The 20436-nt window shown below is 38.5% G+C and overlaps 2 protein-coding genes across 2 annotated transcripts; both read right to left on the bottom strand.

Moving 5' to 3' along the window:
• Positions 1–8793: 8793 nt before the first annotated feature.
• On the bottom strand, positions 8794–16681 carry vcam1b (vascular cell adhesion molecule 1b). The gene is made up of 10 exons (XM_079593978.1): positions 16553–16681; positions 15439–15711; positions 14382–14687; positions 13994–14254; positions 12691–12966; positions 11732–12004; positions 10807–11118; positions 10456–10731; positions 9930–10190; positions 8794–9516 (listed from the first exon to the last, which is right to left on the bottom strand). Exons 1-10 carry the CDS (start codon positions 16593–16595, stop codon positions 9356–9358), a joined length of 2442 nt encoding a protein of 813 aa, XP_079450104.1. The 5' UTR covers positions 16596–16681; the 3' UTR covers positions 8794–9355.
• Positions 16682–18489: 1808 nt separating this feature from the next.
• gpr88 (G protein-coupled receptor 88) lies at positions 18490–19794 on the bottom strand. The gene has a single exon (XM_079593977.1). The coding sequence runs from the start codon at positions 19664–19666 to the stop codon at positions 18629–18631; it is 1038 nt and encodes a 345-aa protein (XP_079450103.1). The 5' UTR covers positions 19667–19794; the 3' UTR covers positions 18490–18628.
• Positions 19795–20436: the final 642 nt, after the last annotated feature.

Here is a 20436-nt window from a genome sequence, read left to right as displayed (position 1 = left end):
GGAAATGATCTTTACTCAAAGATCTGTTCTCTCAAACTTAATTTATAACAAATGTCTTTGACTAGATTATTATAACACGTGTAAATATTTTCTCTTCCAAATAATCTTACTAAGCCTATCTAAAATAAAAGCAGATAAAGAAAAGTAAAGATGATTATTATCACAGGAAACACGAGCTATACAGTATCGTAAACAAAAGTGAGTTTTATAATCTCAATATCAAATTAAAATCTGTTTTGATGGTCTCTAAACTTTAAACTCAGATTATTAAAATATTACATTATGACTTAAAAATTAAATGAATTAGTAAAATAGTACAATAAAACAAGTATCCATCCAATAATTAAGTATTCAAGTAGGCTATGAAGAACTCAAAGGCGATAAAGCTTGTAATGCTCAAGTTTTAACACCTAAAGATGAACAGAACGTAAATGCTAAACTGTGCAAGACCTGCATTTCAAATACTCCAAAACAACACTTCAATGCTCCCTCAATACTAGGGGAAAAAAGGGTGTTCCCATGGTAACTGCTTCAGCAGACAGGAATGGGAACTCAAGCACAGCCTGTTGCCTGTGAGCCAGACGTGCACAATGTGCTTTCCCTGATTTACACAAATGTGAACTGACACGTGTTATATAATGCTGATCATAAGCACATCGCAATCATTTGCTTGTTGGAGGCGCTCAGTGATTCCGTACGGATCCATCGATTCCAGTGCAACTGAAATTAAAGATCATTTTTAGAGTCCAAAGCAGTTTTGACTGATTCACACAATCGGATCCTTGTGTTGAATCCTAGTTCGACATGCATGAGCATCTTAAAGGGCATGGGAGAGGCTTAAGCGATTGTATTCTCAGAGACATCACACATCTCATTAATATGCATGAGAAGGCCGAGGCTTTTGTTGGTCCAGAAATATCATCAAACTTGTGGTGTGTTCTAATAATAGACAGAACACCACAGATCGCTGTTTAGTCAATGGTTAATATGAGGAACACTTGTGAAACATTTCATAAAATGGACTTCAATGTCCAAAAAACAACAAAACAACTCCTGCGAGACATGGTGGGAGTTTTCCAGTTTTGAATTCGACAAATTGTCGATCGCAAGGGAATTTCTTGTGGGATATGAAAGGCCCGTTCAGATCAAGAAGGATAAATAGCCTATTAGCGTCCACACCGACGTATGATAACATTCTTTCCCAGAAGCATCGTGAGCTAATTAGATCGTAGAACATCTTTATGATCCACTTGGGCACACAACGCTTTTGCTGTTTATTATAAGCAGGGCCCTTATTATAAGCATGTGCTGCAGTTATGTCATCTGTGGCTTTAAATGCTCAAGCTTAAAGTCAGGTGGATTCTGATTGGCTGTCAATATTTTTAGCATTCATCCCCTAGTTCTGAAAGCGATTCCAACCATACCCTCTGTGTCGTTGTCATTATAGGCTGCATTTAAGTCCAATGTGTATGCCCATCCCTTGCTAACTTCCCTTACTCGTTCACTCGGATGTACGTCGTTGCTTACTTGTGAGTGCCCACTACTTGCAGAACCCTTGCAATGTGTTTAACCCTTAAACGCATACCTCGGGTCTTTATCGACCCGGGACGTCATTCACTACAACTCCTCATTCATTTTCTAAAGCTAGACATCAACCTTCTTAGTATTTCAACAATATAACAAGATTTTGTTTTTGTAAAATTGTATAGGGTCGCTTGTGACCCAAGGTGTGTAATAATGTAAGTAAAAATTATTCCGCACAATAATTGAATCTCTGATGAATCAATAGGTGCAATTCACCTTTATTACTCAAGGTGGCGATGTCTGATACACAATAATGAAGTGGCGTTTCACTCATAGTTACCACAGGCAGAAAACAAAAGAATAGGAAGTATAATCAGCAAAACTTGAATTGGCTCAGCGATTTACAGAGCAGGTACGAGACGCGATCAAATATTAGTGTCACTACATGTCACTTGATAGTGGATCTGAAGAAGGTGTCAGAGATTCAAATATTGATTTTGAATTCGTTGAAAATGATAGTTTTGAGAACATGTTTGAGATTGTGAATATGAGCCCGATGCTGAATGTACTAGGGAAAATAAACTTGCCTTGTATATTGCCGGAAGTAGTAGGTCATCCGGTGACTTTTCACCCACGGTGACTTTTTTAGAGTTGTGGGGGGTGGGGATAAATTAAGCACGATCTGCTGTGACATCACAATCATGTTGCATTCTGGTCTACGGATGTGCATGAAGTGTACATATTGAGTGGACTTGCTCCCTCGGTTAATAATCGAGGGATTGAGGTTCTGTCCAAATAAACTTCCCTCTCCCACTTGACGAAGTTAAACGCACTTCAAAATGGCGGCGGGAATTCCCCTGAGTAGAAGTGCACGAGTGTACATCGAAAAGTGGAGTTAAAAGCAGCCATAGTTGTGGTGTAAACTGCATTATTCTCTACGGATCCCTGGCCTAAAGGAAAAAACACGAGATGGAAGGAAAACGCAGTTTGATCTCGCAAATGATTTGTGTTCCCCCGAGAAAAGTTATATTCGCTTGCAAAATGTTTCGGTTCTTTGCAAGTTTCTCAGGAAACACAAAAGTTTCTCAGGAAAACGTAAAGGTTGCGAGGCTTCTTGGGAAAATGCAAAGGTTTTGAGAGTGAACGCAACCGTTTCTTGGGAAAACGCAGAGGTCTCTCAGGGGAACACACACCTTTTGAAAGAGAATGCAAAAAAATTCTTGCAACCTCATATTTCTTTTTCATCGCCATGTCCCTTTAGGGGCTCTGATTATTAAATTATTGGTGTGAATGGCCTTTTGGAAGCTTCTATAAAGCCATAACATGAGGACTTTGTAGTCAGGCCAAGTTTCACCAAAATTGAGTGAGTCCAAGGATCACGATCTCATCTTACGACTGCTTATTTCCTTAAGAGAATGAATGCAATCTAAGAACATAAACAAAAATATAGGCCAGATGTGCATCCGGCTAAATGGGTGTTTTGAATGTATAGGAGACGCAGTGTTTTTCGCAGTGTTTATAGTTTGGACTGAAGAGTCTCTGTAAGATACAGCGTGAGATATTAAACGTGAGAGGCCTCAGTTTGGCTCCATTAACTGTAAATTAAACAAGAGGAAGGTACAAATGCTTGTTCTGGCCGGTTTGTATCTGATAAAAAGAGTGGTCCCATCTTAAGGGGACAGTTCAACTAAACAGGCTCTTTTGCATGTAGCAACATTTAACCATTCTTAAGTGTTACGTAAAAGTATTTAAACCTGATTTTTTAAATTAAAAACATAAAATTCACAATCAGTTTCATAAGTCTATGATATTCTGGTCCCTATATGGATCTTTCAATGCAAGTCTATGGGATTGTTTTCACCCTGTGGTGAAAATCAAGCTTTGATTTTTAATGTTGTTTATATGTCTATGTAATGTTTTTAATATGTTTTAAGACAAAGCATGTGCAAATGCAAAAGTCAACACCATTGCTGAAGAGCGGCTTGAAATCGCTGGTGTTTCTGACGACAAAAACTACCTTGTAACCAATCACGTCAATGTGTGATCATCAGCGAATGGATCTCTGAGCTGGTGAGTGAGTGGAGGCGGGACTCATTTGCATATTCATAGAACAGCGTGTACTAAATAAGGCAAGGGTGTAGAGTTACATTCAAGCTATATTAAGGCATGAATAATTATTTTTCAAGGTCATTTTGGTGATCAAAGATGAGTTTTAAGGGATACAATGATTGACTACAGGGGGACTTTAAGTCCAATTGCTTTGAAAAGGAATAGCATGTCTTCGACAAACAAGTGATTTGAGCTATTATATGTCAATAACCTAAAGTTTGAGTAAAAATAATCACAAACATCACTAATAATGATTAATCCTAATCTTTTAAGAGTCTTTAAGAGCTAGCAGCTCTTGAGGTCATAGCATCACAGTGGCTGAATAGCTCAAGCACAGTTTGTACTTTGGTTGACAGAGATTGTGCTGAGGTTAGCAACTCGAGCTTCATGCCAAATATGTCTTAAAAATCACTATCTTCAAGATGTACGCCGTATCCAGAGGAAGGTCATCCAGTCGTATTGTGGGTCAAACTGTATTCCGGAATACATGTTGATGCAAACCTCTGCTTCCTGTGGAATAACATGAGGTTCATGTCTTAATATAGGTTGTGTCACAAATGCATCATGCATAATTTCCTCATGAATTTGGGGGGATAAAACCAATGCCAACGAAAAGATTTACATTTGAAGGTTTCATTGTGTTAAGGTGGAAAACAAGTTTCAATATGGGTCCAGAACCCAGAGGGGGCGGTTGATATTCAAGGTCATTTTGAATTAAAAATAGACCACTCTTGTAAATATGTAGGCATGCATGCTTATCTATATAGGTTAGGCTGATGTGTGCATGAGTATACATTGCATGCACTATATTGGGGTTTGTATTATTGAAGCAAGGCAAGAATCATGTTATTACAGGTTATGGATTTTAAAAAAGAAGAAAAGCCTAAATTTTAAAATGTAATTTCACAGTGAAACTTACCGTTTTTACGGAAGCTTGTTTCCGCCACGGAATAAATTTAAAAGGTAATTGCTAACTTTTTTCCTCAGAATTGAGAGATATAAACTTGCAGTTTGCGAATTATAGCAAAAATTGCGAAATATAAACTTTTTTCTTGCAATTGTGAGTTTATATCTCGCAATTCTCACTTTTCTCGCAATTGCGAGTTTATATCATGCACTTCTCACTATATAACTTACAATTTCGTGTTTATATCACGCAATTGTGACCATAAATCACAATTGCAAGTTTATATCTCGCAATTCTGACTTTATAATTCACAATTGTGAGTTTATATAACGCAATTCTGAGGATAAAAAGTCAGAATTGCGAGATTTCTATTGCATAGAACAAGTGCATCATGTGGAACACGACTTCACGTAGTGGTTTTCAAAATTTGATGAGTTTATACAGGCAATAGTCCAATGATTAATGTTTCTTCGAAACAGATGGTGCCTTACAAAGATACAGTATTGGGAAGTTTTGTTGCATGGTACTCGCTGATATTTGAAGTTCAAAAGCAGTATTTGGGGGAGTCAGCATGAAACGGCCTGTTGTGATGAAAAGGGTACTCATCTGACCGGCACTGATAAACATGCCAGCCAAATGAAACATTCCTCATGCTGTTGGCTGCTTTTCTTGGAAAAGATCATCTTCCATTTAACATGCAGAGAGGCCTGTGGGCATTTCAGTGCTTATCTGCATCTGTGTGTGTGTGTGTGCATATGTACCAGCACCCAAAAAAATGTGCACGTAAAGAAAACAAATCACAACAGATCTCTTGGAAAAGACAAAGAAGTGGGGACGTTGTAAAAAAGCTGCTGATCCGCCATATCGGCAAAGGATGCGCCGCAAGAACGCCGAGACCCTGGGTCAAACGCCATCTGCTGAACCAGGGGTTCATCTCCATAAATATTCTGATTTTCTTTAAACAGCAATCAAACAAACAAGCTCGTGGAGGCGTTTAGAGCGGCTATACAATCTAAAGATGTTCTGTGTCCACACAACAGCTGAGAACCAGGAAATACCAGTGTCTTTAAGTGATTAAAAAAGACAGGACTCGGCACAAATCATTGTTGCTGTTCTTTTTCACCGGGGAGTTGCATAAGCAATAGTGCTTTTAGGGGCCCAGGGGTTAAAATGTGTCACAGTATTGCACAAACCGTTCATAAGAAAGCTTTTAAAATAATGTCGGTTTTGCAAGCTGAACTATAAACTATTGATCTTTCTCATCCTTGGAGGGGATTTTGTGCTAAATGCCAGTGCAATGGTTCATTCCCCTCAACTGAGTAAATAGAAAACATACTGTAACTGTCAGGGATGACCACAATGGCAACCGAAAAACAAGCTAAATAACTGATCTCTCGATTGATTTATTGGTGATTCAGAGTTCTAAGGAAGAGTAGGTTGAAAAATTGACTATGTGTTGCTAGGACATTGCTATGCAGTTGCTAAGGCGTTTAAAATGGTTTTAGCATGCTACTATGCAGTTGCCAATATGTTCTCATGGATTTTGATCTAAAAATGAAAGTGCCCACTTCTTCATAATTCTGATGGATTGGGTGGGCAATTAAAAATGGGTATGTTTAACACATATTTTCAACAAACCATTTCAAGGTGTGCGCCAAAGTTAGGGGTTTGTTAATATCACTAATTTTAACAATGAGCATTAGTTTTAGTTACGACTAATTTGGAAAATAAATCTTAAAATTAAGTCAGTACGCATGTGGATTCATTAGATAAACTCACCGGCCACTTTATTAGGTACACCTAATATCTAATCAGCTAATCACATGGCAGCAACTCAAAGCATTTAGGCATGTAGACATGGTCGAGATGATCTGCTGAGATCGTTCAAGTTCAAGCTGAGCTTCAGAATGGAGAAGAAAGGTGATTTAAGTGACTTTGAATGCGGCATGGTTGTTGGTGCTAGCCGAGCTCGTCTGAGTATTTCAGAAACTGCTGATCTACTGGGATTTTCACACACAACCATTTCTAAGGTTTACAGAGAATGGTCCGAGAAAGAGAACATGTCCAGTGAGCGGCAGTTCTGTGGGAGAAAATGGCCAGACTTCGAGCATGATAAAAAGGCAATAGTAACTCAAAATAACCACTCGTTACAACCGACGGTCTGCAGAACAGCATCTCTGAACACACAACAGGTCGAGTTTTGAAGCAGATGGGCTTCAGCAGTAGAAGACACAGCGGTGATACTCCTGTCAGATAAGAACAGTAAATTGAGGCTACAATTTGCAAGGGCTCACCAAAATTGGACAATAGAAGATTGGAAAAAGGTTGCCTGGTCTGACGAGTCTCGATTTCTGCTGCAACATTCAGATGGTAGGTTCAGAATTTGGTGTAAAAAACATGAAAGCATGGATCCATCCTGCCTTGAATCAACAGTTCAGGCTGCTGCTGGTGTAATGGTGTGGACGATATTATCTTGGCAAACTTTGGGCCTCTTAGTACCAATTGAGCATTGTTTAAACACCACAGCCTACCTGAGTATTGTTGCTGACCATGTCTATCCCTATATGACCACAGTGTATCATCTTCTGATGGCTACTTCCAGCAGGATAGCAGCATGTCACAAAGCTCAAATCACCTCAAACAGGTTTCTTTAACATGACAGGGAGTTCACTAAACTCAAATGGCTTCCACAGTCATCAGATCTCAATCCAATAGAGCACCTTTGGGATGTGGTGGAACGGGAGATTCACATCATAGATGCGCTGCCAAAAATCTGCAGCAAATGCGCAAGGCTAACATGTCAATATGGAGCAAAATCTCTGAGGAATGTTTCCAGCAACGTGTTATGTCACAAAGAATTAAGGCAGTTCCGAAGGCAAAAGGGAGTCCAACCCGGCACTAGCAATGTGTACCTAATAAAGTGGCCGGTGAGTGTATATTGCTTTGTTACTAGTGTGTGCTAGTGTTTCCTGTACGAATTTGGCCTGATAGTGGAAATGTGGCTAATGATTGGCGAACAAATGACTGAATTGGTTCTTTTCAATGGGTCAGATAAAGAATCCACCACACAATACTGTTGATGAATTCCGCAATTCATTTTTGATTAGAAACTGGGAATCGTTACTTTCTGTACACTGGTTTACGGGCTAGTCTGAACAACCATTTTATTGCCCAATTTTGTAATTTATCAACTAAAAATAGTCATATGGCTCCTACATGTTTTATCATGTCTTAGCCAATTGCATTTGTCTCGTCTGGGAGCCCTGAGTATATGGTACAAGATTGAAACTTGAGTCACTGTTGAAGCAATCCTTCAAATATGAGTCATTTCAAACAAGAATCAGATATCAGCAAAGAGACACTGAGAACAAGAATGAGATGTTCTTGACCGTCATCGTTATGCTGATAGTAGATTCACAACGGCACTTACCACTAACACATTACCACCATGTTCAGAAAGACTTCAAGTACAGTATGCATAAGGACGTGGTTAAGTGTTTAACTGGAAAACACTTAGAAATCAGCATTCATCATTATTATTACTCATACTTAGCCTAAGTATGAGTAATAACTTAGACAAATACCAGCCTCTTTGGAGATATTACTGTAAAATGTCTAAATAAAGACAAATATTAGCACAAATACTGCCATTTTTGTTAAGCAAAAACACATTACTTAGTGGCTTTCCATCTTTCTAAAAGAACATTGTTCCATTCACACCTTTGCTTCTCCTTTTCCCTGTGTAACATGAAAGCACGACCCACCCCCCTTTCCCACTGCATCTGGATGGTCACCATGGCAACAGCCTTTTATAGCAACACTGACAAAAAAAATCAATATAAGACACTAAAAAAGGAGTGAGGATCTCGAGTCATTTAGTCTTAATGTGCTGGCTAAAATAAATGGAATGTTTTTCAGAGGGTCTGTTCTGGTCTTGAAAGGACGGAGGCACACGTGGTGGAGAGGTTTATTTTTGGAAGGTGTGCTAGTTCTTATTTTGATCAACTTGTTCCTGTCTTGTTGGAATTTAGGAAACTGCTTGTACTGATAGCTAAATATGCAGTGAATGCACGCCTCCAAATCTTCCCACATTTATTGTGCCGTACAGATAGTATAACATTGTTTTATGCCAACAGGAAAACCGAAAAGCAAAACTGAAATCTCAAAGGAAAAGTGAAGCTGTAACAGACGCGGTGGATTCCTGTAACACTCAAATTTCCCTGGATTTTCCCATAAAACTCTCCAAGATCAAATGACAGATAGCTGCTTTTTAATAAATATGAAAATGAAAGCAATTTGACAAGATTTCAAACCACATAAAGCACAGAATTTGTAGGACACAATATCTACTTCAGTATATCAAAGAGATTGTTATCATCTAAAATGTACCAGTTAAACCTTGGTGGCTAGGTAACATTCTAATAATGCTCATATGTTTGCATCTATTCTTCAGTTTTATCATTTGCATTTCAAAACAGCTTTGACTTTCAATAAATAAATAAAAACCACATATTTGAAACCGCTTTAAGTGCAGACCAGGCGGTCTCAAAAACAACTTCCCAACATAAAGACCATGGAGAAACCACACCGGTTCGATTTCCCTCCTCTAGGGATGCGTGAAAAATCTCGGGAACATTGATTGTCTCTGGCTGTGGAGAATGCAGGTTCCCATCTGGCTGGGGGTTAGTCACCTGAAGATCCAGATGATGAATCCAGTCACCTGCAGATCTTGCTTACGGGAGGCTCTGGGCCATGGCAAGACAGTTCAGCTGAGCTTAGCTGCTTCCAAAACAGTTCATGGAGTCTATACACAGTCTACACGGTGCCCGGATTGCACTTTGTGAGGTCGTACGATCCCTTCTTTCTGGCTCTCCACACGTTCACCACAGCGCCAAGCAGCGCAGCGGCGGCTCCCAGGCAAATCGCAGGGATTATAAAGTCATTCCAAACCAATGGAGGAGGGTCATATCTGTTCTCTGTAACGAAATATCAAAAGAGATCAGAAAATTTTAAATATGTTGAAAATTGTCCTAACCAGCCGCAATTGCGAAAAGCGATTTTGTCTATTTTTGCATCTGAATATGCCTGCTTTCCTACTATATAATAGGTGAAGTGAAAATACTAGTATGTCCAAATTCATAGTATTCATAAAACAGCAGATGAAAAGTACCCAGAGTATCTACTCAAAACAGTATGTGATTTCTTATGTTTTTATTTCGATGACATTAAGCTGGGTAGCCCTTCCCACAGTGAAATTTTATTGGTCCAAAATCCTTCCTCACTTCACATTCAGCATCAGATATGTTCTGATCGCCTGGGTTTATGTCGCTATGTGAGAGTTACTCAGACTTTCAATAACTTGATATAATATCTGACCAGTTTCACTCACCCATCACGTTGATATTGAAAATCTCCGTCTCATAGCCCAGGTCGTTGGTGACGTTGACCTGATATAGGCCTGTGTCATTGGGAGTGAGGTTCATCAGTAGGAAGATGCCATCAAGGGAGTAGATGTTTGTCTCGCTATCCAGCTTGCTGAGGACCACCGCAGGTGGAGGGAAGCTCACGGAGCGACAACAGATGGTGATATTCTGCCCCTCCTGAACATTTGTGGAGGGAAAAATCTCCACCGTTGTATTCCTAGGTGGTGCTGGGTTACAAGAGGCATAATAATTGTCAATTGCTTAGACAGAAACGGCTTAATAAGAGCACAAAAACAGTAGAAGCGAAATTAATCCATTTTGATAAAAAGGAGAACGGGGCAAAATGGAGAGCAAGGCACTCCAGAAATTATAATGCATTTCAAATAACTGTTGATATTTCAAACACTAAAACACATTAATACTATGCCCAGGGTAAATTTATTGATTTTGACCAGATGTGATACCTTCTACTTTAAAAAATAAGTAACTTACCTTTCACAGTAATCTCCACACTATCACTGTGATTTCCATACATATTAGAAGCTTGACAAACATAGAAGCCAGAGTCATCCAGCTCAACCGAAGGGAGGGTAAGCAATGTTTCAACTCCATCACTGGCGATTAGCTCCGTTTGAATGCCGTCCGACACCCTGCTCAGCACCGTACGCCCCACTGGAAAGCTGTCAGAAACGCAAGAAATGCTCACAGTTTCTCCTTCCTTCAACTCTGTCAGAGGGCTGACAGTAATCTTGGTCGCTCTGGGGGGATCTGTAAAAGGAGCGCAATGTCAAAAACCAAGGCAAAGTCATACTTTAAAGGAACAAAGAAACAACCTTGACTTACAGTGAACGGATAATGTAGTAGACGCCGTCTTTACTACTTGAGTGGCTGGCACACCATGCATGTCTAGCAAGACTCTGCAGGTGATGAGTTTGCCCTGGTCTTTCCTGTCTATGCGGTACGAGTACACTGAAGTCAGATTTGTTGTTCCGTTTGAAAATGACCCAAATTCCGAATGCATTTCTCTCTCTCCATCCATCCACTGGATTTGGAAATGGTTGGCCGGGAAAATTTCCTGAACAGTGCAGGTCAATTTCATCATCTCTCCCACCAGAAAAGGTCCAGAACCTTTTATGATAGGACTTGTAGGAAATGCTGATAAAAGAATAAAATGGAATGTCTAAGCACTTTCAAGTATAAATACACAGAGACACTGATAGATACAACGAGATTCAGGAGAACCTTGAATGAGGACAGATTTAATATGTAGTACAACATGTAATGTAAACAAAGCAACACTCCCTAGCACATTCTAAAAAGTTAATCCGCTGAGAGCAACAAAACGTTTTAGGAAGTTTGTTTTCTATCAGGGGAGTTTTTAATCTTGACAACATTAACCACTTTGATGACCTCTGAAGTCTTTGTTCATTCTCATTCTGGAACATTAAAAATAAATGCTTTTATTCCTGCATCAAATCAATGTCATAGTGACCTATTTTTAAAACTTTCCACAAAGAGACTTGACTGAATTACTGTTCACTGATGACTCATGGTTAACAGCTGGTTAATTGCAAATCAAGATCAAACTCTCAAACTTTGAGGAGTAAAAATAAAGGGAACTTTTCCCTTGATAGTAAGATTTTTTTATTTTTTATTAAATACAGAAATGACACATTTCACTTTGAGATGTCGAAAACCAGTGAACTATGCAACATTAATGTTTTGACGTAAACTCGAGACTAAATAGTAAACCTTTTGAGATACTTACAAAACACCTTCACTTCCGTCTGTTTGGACCTCTTTATTGAGCCACATGTGACCTCACAGAGGTAAGTTCCCTCATCTTCCAGCTCCACTGGATCAAGAAACAGCTTGGACTTGAAGCCATCAGTCTTAATTCGCCTGAGGATCGGCATATTTGAAAGATTCTTCCAGGAGAACTCAGGTCGAGGGCAACCTGAAGCCTTACAGGAGAGCACCCGACTGGAGCCTCTGTCTGACACAGCGCTATCCGGTTGCAGCTCCACTTCTAGAAAATGAGCTGTGGAGAAAAAACGAGAGGTTTTGACTTGGTACCTCAAGCCGAATTTGCAGAACTGTGAATTGTACTTCAACTATGTTAAACTTCAAGCTCAAATTTAAGACGAGGAACCGTAATCTCAATATTACTACTAATCTCTTTAGTCTTTAGGATTCTTTTGCGAAAGAAATAAGGGGGGGGGGGGGGGGGGGAGCATACAGACATCATCACAAGTGGTTATAAGAATTACACAAATCAACAGAATATACAATTTTTATATTGTGAATGGTTCTGGCTTTTACAAAGAAGACAAAGTAATAATGCAGTATTATCAAGATTAATTTCCTTAAAATGAAAATGATAGATTATGTAATTTGTGTAGGCATGTGCGTTCGGCTCGAGTGCACTGTAGTAAAAGAATGCGTATGTGCGCAGGCTTTCTTTACAAAGGACATCGCCAACGACTTGTATGCCATGCATAATACGTTAGTCGTTTTCACAGATACGTTTGAACGGGGATAACGTTGTAATCTGTACAAAAAAAACTTTAGCACATCGTTGTTGTGTAAACGTACCCTCAGAGTGTCTTTAAGAGACTACGGATTTGCCTACAATTGGTTCCTAATTGTTTACGCTATAACTGCTCAACAGACCAAACTTTGTACCAACAATATCCACCAACACAAGACATACATTCATGGTCTTACCCTCAACGGTTAGATTGAGAGTGGTCCTCTGACTGCCGTGCTCATTGAAAGCCTCACAAACAAACATGCCAGAGTCGGACAGCTTGACGGACTGGAGGATAACTGATGTTTCATCCCCTTCACTGGTCATGAGCTCTCTGTCTTTACCGTTCTCCCTCCTGCTAAGAACCACTTGTGTTACTGGAACACTGCTGGACTTGCAGGAAATGTTTACGGTGTCTCCTTCCTTCAGACTTGATTGTGGATTTGCTACAATGAGGGTATCCATGGGAGGTGCTGCCAAGAAATTCAAAAATAAGATTAATTAGGATCAAAGTGATCATGCATATTTAGTAGGAGAGTAACAGTACACGTATCTGTCCCGAACCTTCACGGTACGGACGTCATGGTTTGGTGCATACAGTCAGACGACGAATACAGTTGGCAGATTCAGATGGCACGCAAGAGCTTGGTAATAGCCTATACACTGATTTCGGTTAATTTTTGTGACGCGCTCTACAAGCTTCACGTAAAGGAAACCGGGACTGCTGAAAGTGGCATCCTGTATGTTTTCTTAATTTTATAAAACCACAATGATTTGTTTTTATTGTGGGTGTACACAAAAATCTTCGTATGCGTTTTTTTCGTGTTCGTCATTCGGTGGCTCTGAATTATCAAAAAACCTCAGAAAAAAAAACGCAGAACATCGAACCCGATCCAAAAAAATGTATGACGGACGAAAGACTTGGAGGCAGTGTGCAAACCTGATTGACAACGTTAGGTTGAATTTTTTTATATCGTGCGGAAATTTCGGATGAGAATTTCAGACTAAAGGGTCCTTGCACACTGAGTCCAAAGGGTCCTTGCAAAAATTTTGGACGCGAATTTCGGACTCAGTGTGCAAGGACCTTCAGTGTGCAAGGACCTTTACTCTTATCTGTATGACCATAAATTATGTATTTTCCGCTGTTATATAAGACAAAAATCATTTGGCATTGTGCCGATTTGTGTCGTGGAAATCTCACTACAGTCAAGTGATAAAATATGCCTGGAATCACCCTCCTCTCAATGTCTCCTCGTGGAAAGGTGAAGTAGGCAGATGTAGATGGCTCGGTTTCTCCTTCTCGCTCAATTTTCTGTGATTTCTTGAAAAAGCGTAATATTGAACTTTGTGCATCCGCCATTGACACCGCATGTTAATGAAATGTACCGTACTCCTATGGAACCCCAAAACCGAGGTACATACCGAACCATGACAGCTGTGTACCGTTACACTCCTTATATTAAGAAATTAGAAACTTAAGGAATTATATGAACCACTAACCTTGAACGATTACTGAAACTGTGGTGTTTTGTCTTCCCAAGTCATTGCTAACGTCACACTGATAAGTACCAGCATCCGATAAGGACACGTTATGCATGGAGAGATCTTGACTTTTTCCCATTTCCACAGACTGGCCATCTGGTTTAAGAGCCGTCCATGTAAATTCAGGCTTTGGGTTGCCTTCAGCCTCGCAGGTCAAAGTTAAACTGGATCCCAGTGAGACGGCGGTCGCTCCAGATACTTTAACGTTATGAGGTGCAGCTGTGAAAGCAATGGGAAAACGAATGACCATGGGGGTCATCTTCTTCAGAGAGGAACTACTATTCCCACATCCATTTTGAGTTTCATTTAAAAATGGTTTGCGTTAATATATGTAAGTACAACTTACAAAGAACTCTCACGCGTCCAGACGTCTCCTTGGTCATCTCATTGGGGGGAACACCCTCCAGATGAAGTGTTGCTCTGCACGTTATTGCCTTCCCATCATCCTCACTTGAAGGTGTGAATATGTAAGGAATCCTCAATACATCTGTGCCATAGTTTCCCTCATCAGTCTTGAGAACCTCGTCTCCAGATAGCCACTGCACTTCAAAGGACTCCGAAGGGTATACAGAAGAAACCTCACAGTCCACAACGCTTTCCTTTCCCAGTATCAAGCGATCATTCCTGGATATAACTGGGTTTCTTGGAAAAGCTGAAAAAGATTTAAAGTTTCAGATATGAGTAAATAAGCAAAAATAATCTAGAAAAGATGTTTAAAAGTTTCATGTAGCATTATGAACAAAAAGACGGGCTAGTTGTCACAAAGTACGCGAATTCACTGTAAAAATAATAATATATTTTCATAGTTTATCACATTTTTTCTTTATCAAATCAACTTATTGTATTAACTCAATTTTTTTAATTGCAACGAACTCAAAATTTTAAGGCAACCTGGTAACTTACCTTTTTAAGTTAAACCAACAATATTTATTCAGGAATTAATTTTCTGTCGTAATTGTTTTATATTTATGTGTACTATAATTTAGACATAACATAATATACATTTTAAAAACATCTCTTGAGGAAGGTGGTCAATTCTTCAAAAACTTGAAATAGTACTTGGTCAATTTTTTCAAAAACTTGAAATTGTACTTGATAATTCAAACAATCATATTCTTTCTTTTTTAAACCGTGTCAAAGCCTATTATTGTTGACAATTTAAAACGTACTGTAGTGTGAAGAGTTCAAATAAAACATTTTTATGCAGGAAATGTTCAGCAGCTTTTTGTTTGTAGCCAAGATTGAAAGATATGCGTCTATACAGAAACTGACTTCCAGTGTTAAACCTAGAGGAAAAATTTACTGAAGAACAAAGTGTGACAACTTGCCCCCCATCTCCTCTAACAGTGCATTGTAAAGCCTATTCAATTTATAATGAAATTGAAAACATACAGTGAACTCACAATAAACTGTAATCTCTGTTTTCGCCTGTTTTGATTCCTTCTCACATAATGCATTGCACACTATGGTGTTTTCGTGATGCTTCGACACATTTTCAAAGACCAGCACAGATTCTCTGTCCGTCGTATTAAGAATGGCGAAAAGTGGTTTGTCTTGTATCGAGGTCCAAGAAAACTTCACCTTCTCTGGGCAAGATGACATTTTGCATGTCAACTCCCTCCTGTCGCCCACTTTGAACAGAGCTTTCGGTGGCAGGTCCAGTACATGGGAAACAACTAAAGACAACATTTTATTTTAGTTCCAACATCAAAAGTTAACATTTAACAAGCATGATTAACTCATTTGCAGATTTTATGAAATTATGCTGTTAAAATGCATAAATAAAATAAATGCATATGTAATTAAGTCATTAAAGTTTCATATTGAATTAAAAATTAAAAATAATTAAAATTTTAAACATGCCCTGCACTATACAGTATATAATATATCAAATGCAAAAGTAAATAAAATATTAAGCATTTTATAAAACATCATCAATACACTTAAGTTTTGTATTGTTTTATAATGCTCACATATTAAATAATGTATAGTTAAAACTTATGATTTAAAATGCACTTATGTAATACACTGTAAAAAATTATATGATCAATGTTATGGCAACATATGTTTTTACATTGCTTTAACTCATCACAATAAGTTAAACACTTTTCAACTTTTTTATTTTAAGATTTAGCAAATTTTTTAGTAAATTTTGGTGTAATTTAAGTTGAAATGACTTAAACATCCAAGTTGATTGAACTTAATTTAAGTTTTTTTTTTTTACAGTGTATTTGTAGTGGAAAAAAATACAGATAAAGATGCATTATAATGCTCAGATCTGCATATGTGGATAAAAAAAATCAGATCAAGGGGTATTAATAAAAATTACTTTTAAAATAGAAAATACTTTTATAATAAAAAATAATTTAATAAAAATAACTTGATTGCAAAAAAGCAGGTACACACAAAACAGAGAAAAAATTATATGAATTTTGCAATGCGTAAAAGAAAAGCAGTTAAATATGCAGGTTACCTATTATCATATTTAATTAAATTTGATAAAAGTTCTAAACTTACCTGCAACTGGTAGAAGCAAAGTCAACAGAAAAGCTGAATCCATGCTCAATAAAGAACTTTCCAAGTGCTCAGAGAGAGTTAAAATGAGTTAATGCTCCTGCTTTCATTCAGCCCTGAATCTCATTTATAGGAGAAGGGGGTGGGATTGTTACCCGCCGCCCTCGCGAATCTGAATACTCCACCAAGGAATTTCCCAGCCCTTAAAGCTTTTTGTTTCGAGTCACAGTGGACATGATCAGAAGTGTTAAGTCCCTCCACAAGCTCCCTCTGCTGTTCTGACAGGGTTCTTTTTTTGGTTCCATTCACCATTCTTCTCAAATGCAGGAAATTACAGTTAACGCTTTGAAGATGACATTTCCATTACGGAAGACTAGCGGCGTATTAAAATAACTGCCAATGTTTTTATAAACTCGGGCAGATAAACATTTTTTCCCAGAAATGCTGAATCTACAAGAAGCAGCTCGATTCATGGAGTGTGGTCATTTATTTATTTTGAGGGTTTAAATTGTTTCTATATAATTTATTCATTCGCATATTTAATCAAATGATATAGTTAAAATTTGTAAATAGATTTGTTTGCATGTAAAATCATAAATTGTTTTTAGAAGGATTTCTGAAGTGAAGTGACATGTAACCCATCCTTGAAATTTGTCCTCTACATTTAACACATCCAAGTTAGTGCGCACACATTAGGAGAGGCGACTAGTGAACACACACACCATTCACTGCGGCGCCTGGGGAGCGATTGGGGGTTATGTGCCTAGTAGGCCAATATTGAGAATCGAACCTGCAACCTTCTGGTTAGCAGTCTGACTCTCTAACCATTAGGCCACAACTGCTCTAAGTTCTCATTAAAAAAATCTAATTTTGCATATAGGTTCATTCTCCTCTCACTGCTAGATCAAACTGAAGTCAACAAATTGGTGTCATTGTTCAGGTCACTCGCACAGATGCTTGCTCAGGTTTTTAACAATAGAGTCTGGGGATTATGTAAGCGAGTGTTTAAGACTGGATGGAAGTTCCCTTCGGGGGTTAAATCACCTCAGACATTCTTCTCCACAGAGCTTCACTGCGTCGCAGACGTTCTTGCATTAATCATAATGTGAAAATGTGATTATTTAATGAAAATAAATAAACAAAACGAGAGATTTAAGATTTAGATGAATAAACAAACATAAATATTATTAATAATGTTACTTAATATTAATGACATTGTTAAATTATATTAATATTACCGGTGTATAAATATATAACATTAATATAATCGAAATTTTAAACAAGTTTTAAACAATAAAAAGCGTTTTATGCACTTATTTATTCAAAATAAAATAATAGACATTTTAAATAAATCTTAAATAAAAGCAATTTAGCATTTAATATAATAGTAATACACTTTATGAATCATTTAAAATTAATTATATTTATTTAATTGACATTTTTAAATAAAATGCATCTAACATAAAAGTTATAATACAGCACACACACACACACACAATATACTGTATGTGTATATATATATATATATATATATATATATATATATATATATATATACACACACACACACACAATATACTGTATGTGTATATATATATATATACACACACACACACACACATATATACATACACGTTTACAAACTTTTACGTTTATGGATTAATCGATTTGACAGCACTATTTTAATATAATAGCATCATGACTATTAATTCAAAATAAAAAGAATCAATTTTAAATATTTTTAAAATCACACACTCTTAAAGAAACACCATTTTATATAATAGAAATATTAAATCATATTAATATTCATTTTATGTAAAAAAAAAAAATTAAGATAAGAAATAAGTCGAGATTTTTCAAAATTTTATTTAAACATTCATACACATTTCTTATTTATAAAAGTGCCAGTGTAGTCTTCACAGTTGTGCAAAAACAATTCACACTTCAACTTGCACAAAAATGTTACAAAAACCTTGCTTTACAAAACACTGTAAAACACATGCAGCTTATCGTGACTGATTATTGAAGCATCTTCAACAGGCACAAGCGAAACGCAGCCACAGGTTTCTCAGGTTTGTCTCAGTTCATCTCCCCCAGAAATGCCCTGCGGCTGTTTTGTCTCGGGAAGATGTGAGAAATAGTATTGATGGTGATGGGCTCGACCCCGACCGTGGATCCCCGCAAGAAGTCCCCCCTCATCACAGACCTGAACGACTTCCGAAACTCCTCGTTTTTCCAGGTGTACAGAAAGGGATTGGACACGAATATAGTGCAGAACACAATCCAAGTTGACGTCCAAAGCGCCACTGACACCGGGATGAACAGCCCGGCGATGAGAACCCAAAAAATGGGTTCGGTTGTAAGAAAAAAAATTAAGCACACTGCTAGAACGTAGAAGCCGAGTCGCTTGTCCTTTCTCGGGAAAGAATAAGGGAGGTTGTTCACGATTTGGAAATTCAGAATACTGACCCTCTTCACACTTATTTGCACCCGGCGGAAAATCTTAAAGTAGCAGTACATGACGACGACGGTTTGTCCGATGATTGTGAACGCCAAAGTGCAGGCGGCAAAACGACTGGACAAAACGGACACCGTGGTGAAGGATCCGTCTTCTGCGTCCCGGCATCTCTCGGGAGGGTATCGGAAGGACGTGAGCCACGGGAACAAAGAGCCCAGCGAGACGAGCCACGATCCTGCGATCATCCACTCTGTGTTTCTCTTCTGATACAGACTTTGATACACAGCAGGCGTTTTGGTGATCAAAACGTACCTGTTCACTGCGATGAGCGAATGGGAGAGCAGTGACACGGTGATCCCGAGAAACAGCAGCGCTTCTTTGAACGCCTGGTAACCCACCACCAGAAACGTCCCAGTGGAGGTGGCCACCGCTTCGTGGGGCATCCAGAAAGCGCAAACCAGCAGATCCGCCACGCAGCCGTTCACGATAAACGCATTGCTGGCTGTGCGGAGCTTCTTGAACGTCACCACCAAATAGATCACCAGGAGGTTGAGGACGGTTCCCAGAACGCACATGAAGGAGTAGAAGGTGGCGAGGGAGATGCGCGAGCCGCGTCCCAGCGCGCACATCGACAGTGGCATGTCTGTGTCATTTGGCATGATGGGAGCAGGCTGGAAAATAATGTCATCTCATCTCATATTGTGTGGAGAAGCGTGCGCGTGAGAGAGCGCAGCTCCCTTTGGCGATGCTGCGGTGGAGAAACCAGCTTTATATGTGCGTTCGTGTGTGTGTGTGTGAGGAATGAGCGGCGTGAGATCAACAAGAGCCCACGCTACAATCTGGCTTGTCTTTCATGATTCCCAGGGAGCATAATCACCACGAAGGCAATTCATTATTCATAATGGACTTAGCCTGTAATAATCAATAGGACGTAATATAATAGGCTCCCCATTGAGAATCTTTAAGAAGGAGGCGGCGGCAGTAGGATGCATTTTGAATATGCAGAGAACAAATAATATTAGTTTGCTATTTAAATATGGAAATTCTGGCATCATTTACTCACCTCCATGCCGCTTTAAACCTGTAGGGCTTTTTTTTTTTGTCTGTGGAACAGAAAATGAGAAGTTTAGCAGAATGTTCATGCTGCACCGTTTTATACAATGGAAGTGAATGAGGACTAGGGTGAAAAAAATCTCCAGAAAATAAAATAAAAATACTTTTTTTATAGCCAGGTTCATTGATTGTTTTTTTGTTATTTTTAGTCAGACATAACAAAACATTTTGTTTGGTTCATAATAGTTTTTGATAAACAAAAAAAGATACAGTATGGTTTTAATTCACTACAAAGAATCGGTTCATAATTCGTTGGGGAATCAGACTTCCATTGGTTATTGATTCACTAAAAATACGATTCATTCGTCGGCAATCA

This window comes from Phoxinus phoxinus (genome assembly GCF_949152265.1).
Source record: "Phoxinus phoxinus genome assembly, chromosome: 20".
NCBI classification, from domain to species: domain Eukaryota; kingdom Metazoa; phylum Chordata; class Actinopteri; order Cypriniformes; family Leuciscidae; genus Phoxinus; species Phoxinus phoxinus.
This window is presented reverse-complemented; position numbering and strand designations above follow the sequence as displayed.

What these genes read in the sequence shown, in the direction of transcription:
- gpr88 (XM_079593977.1), bottom strand. Translation starts at nt 19,666, where the DNA reads ATGCCAAATGACACAGACATGCCACTGTCGATGTGCGCGCTGGGACGC.
- vcam1b (XM_079593978.1), bottom strand. Translation starts at nt 16,595, where the DNA reads ATGGATTCAGCTTTTCTGTTGACTTTGCTTCTACCAGTTGCAG. An exon ending in AGTTTCAGTAATCGTTCAAG is followed by an intron (nt 12,967 to 13,993) that starts GTTAGTGGTTCA and finishes ATTTCTTGGCAG; the next exon opens with CACCTCCCATGGATACCCTC. An exon ending in TACTACATTATCCGTTCACT is followed by an intron (nt 10,732 to 10,806) that starts GTAAGTCAAGGT and finishes CTCCTTTTACAG; the next exon opens with ATCCCCCCAGAGCGACCAAG.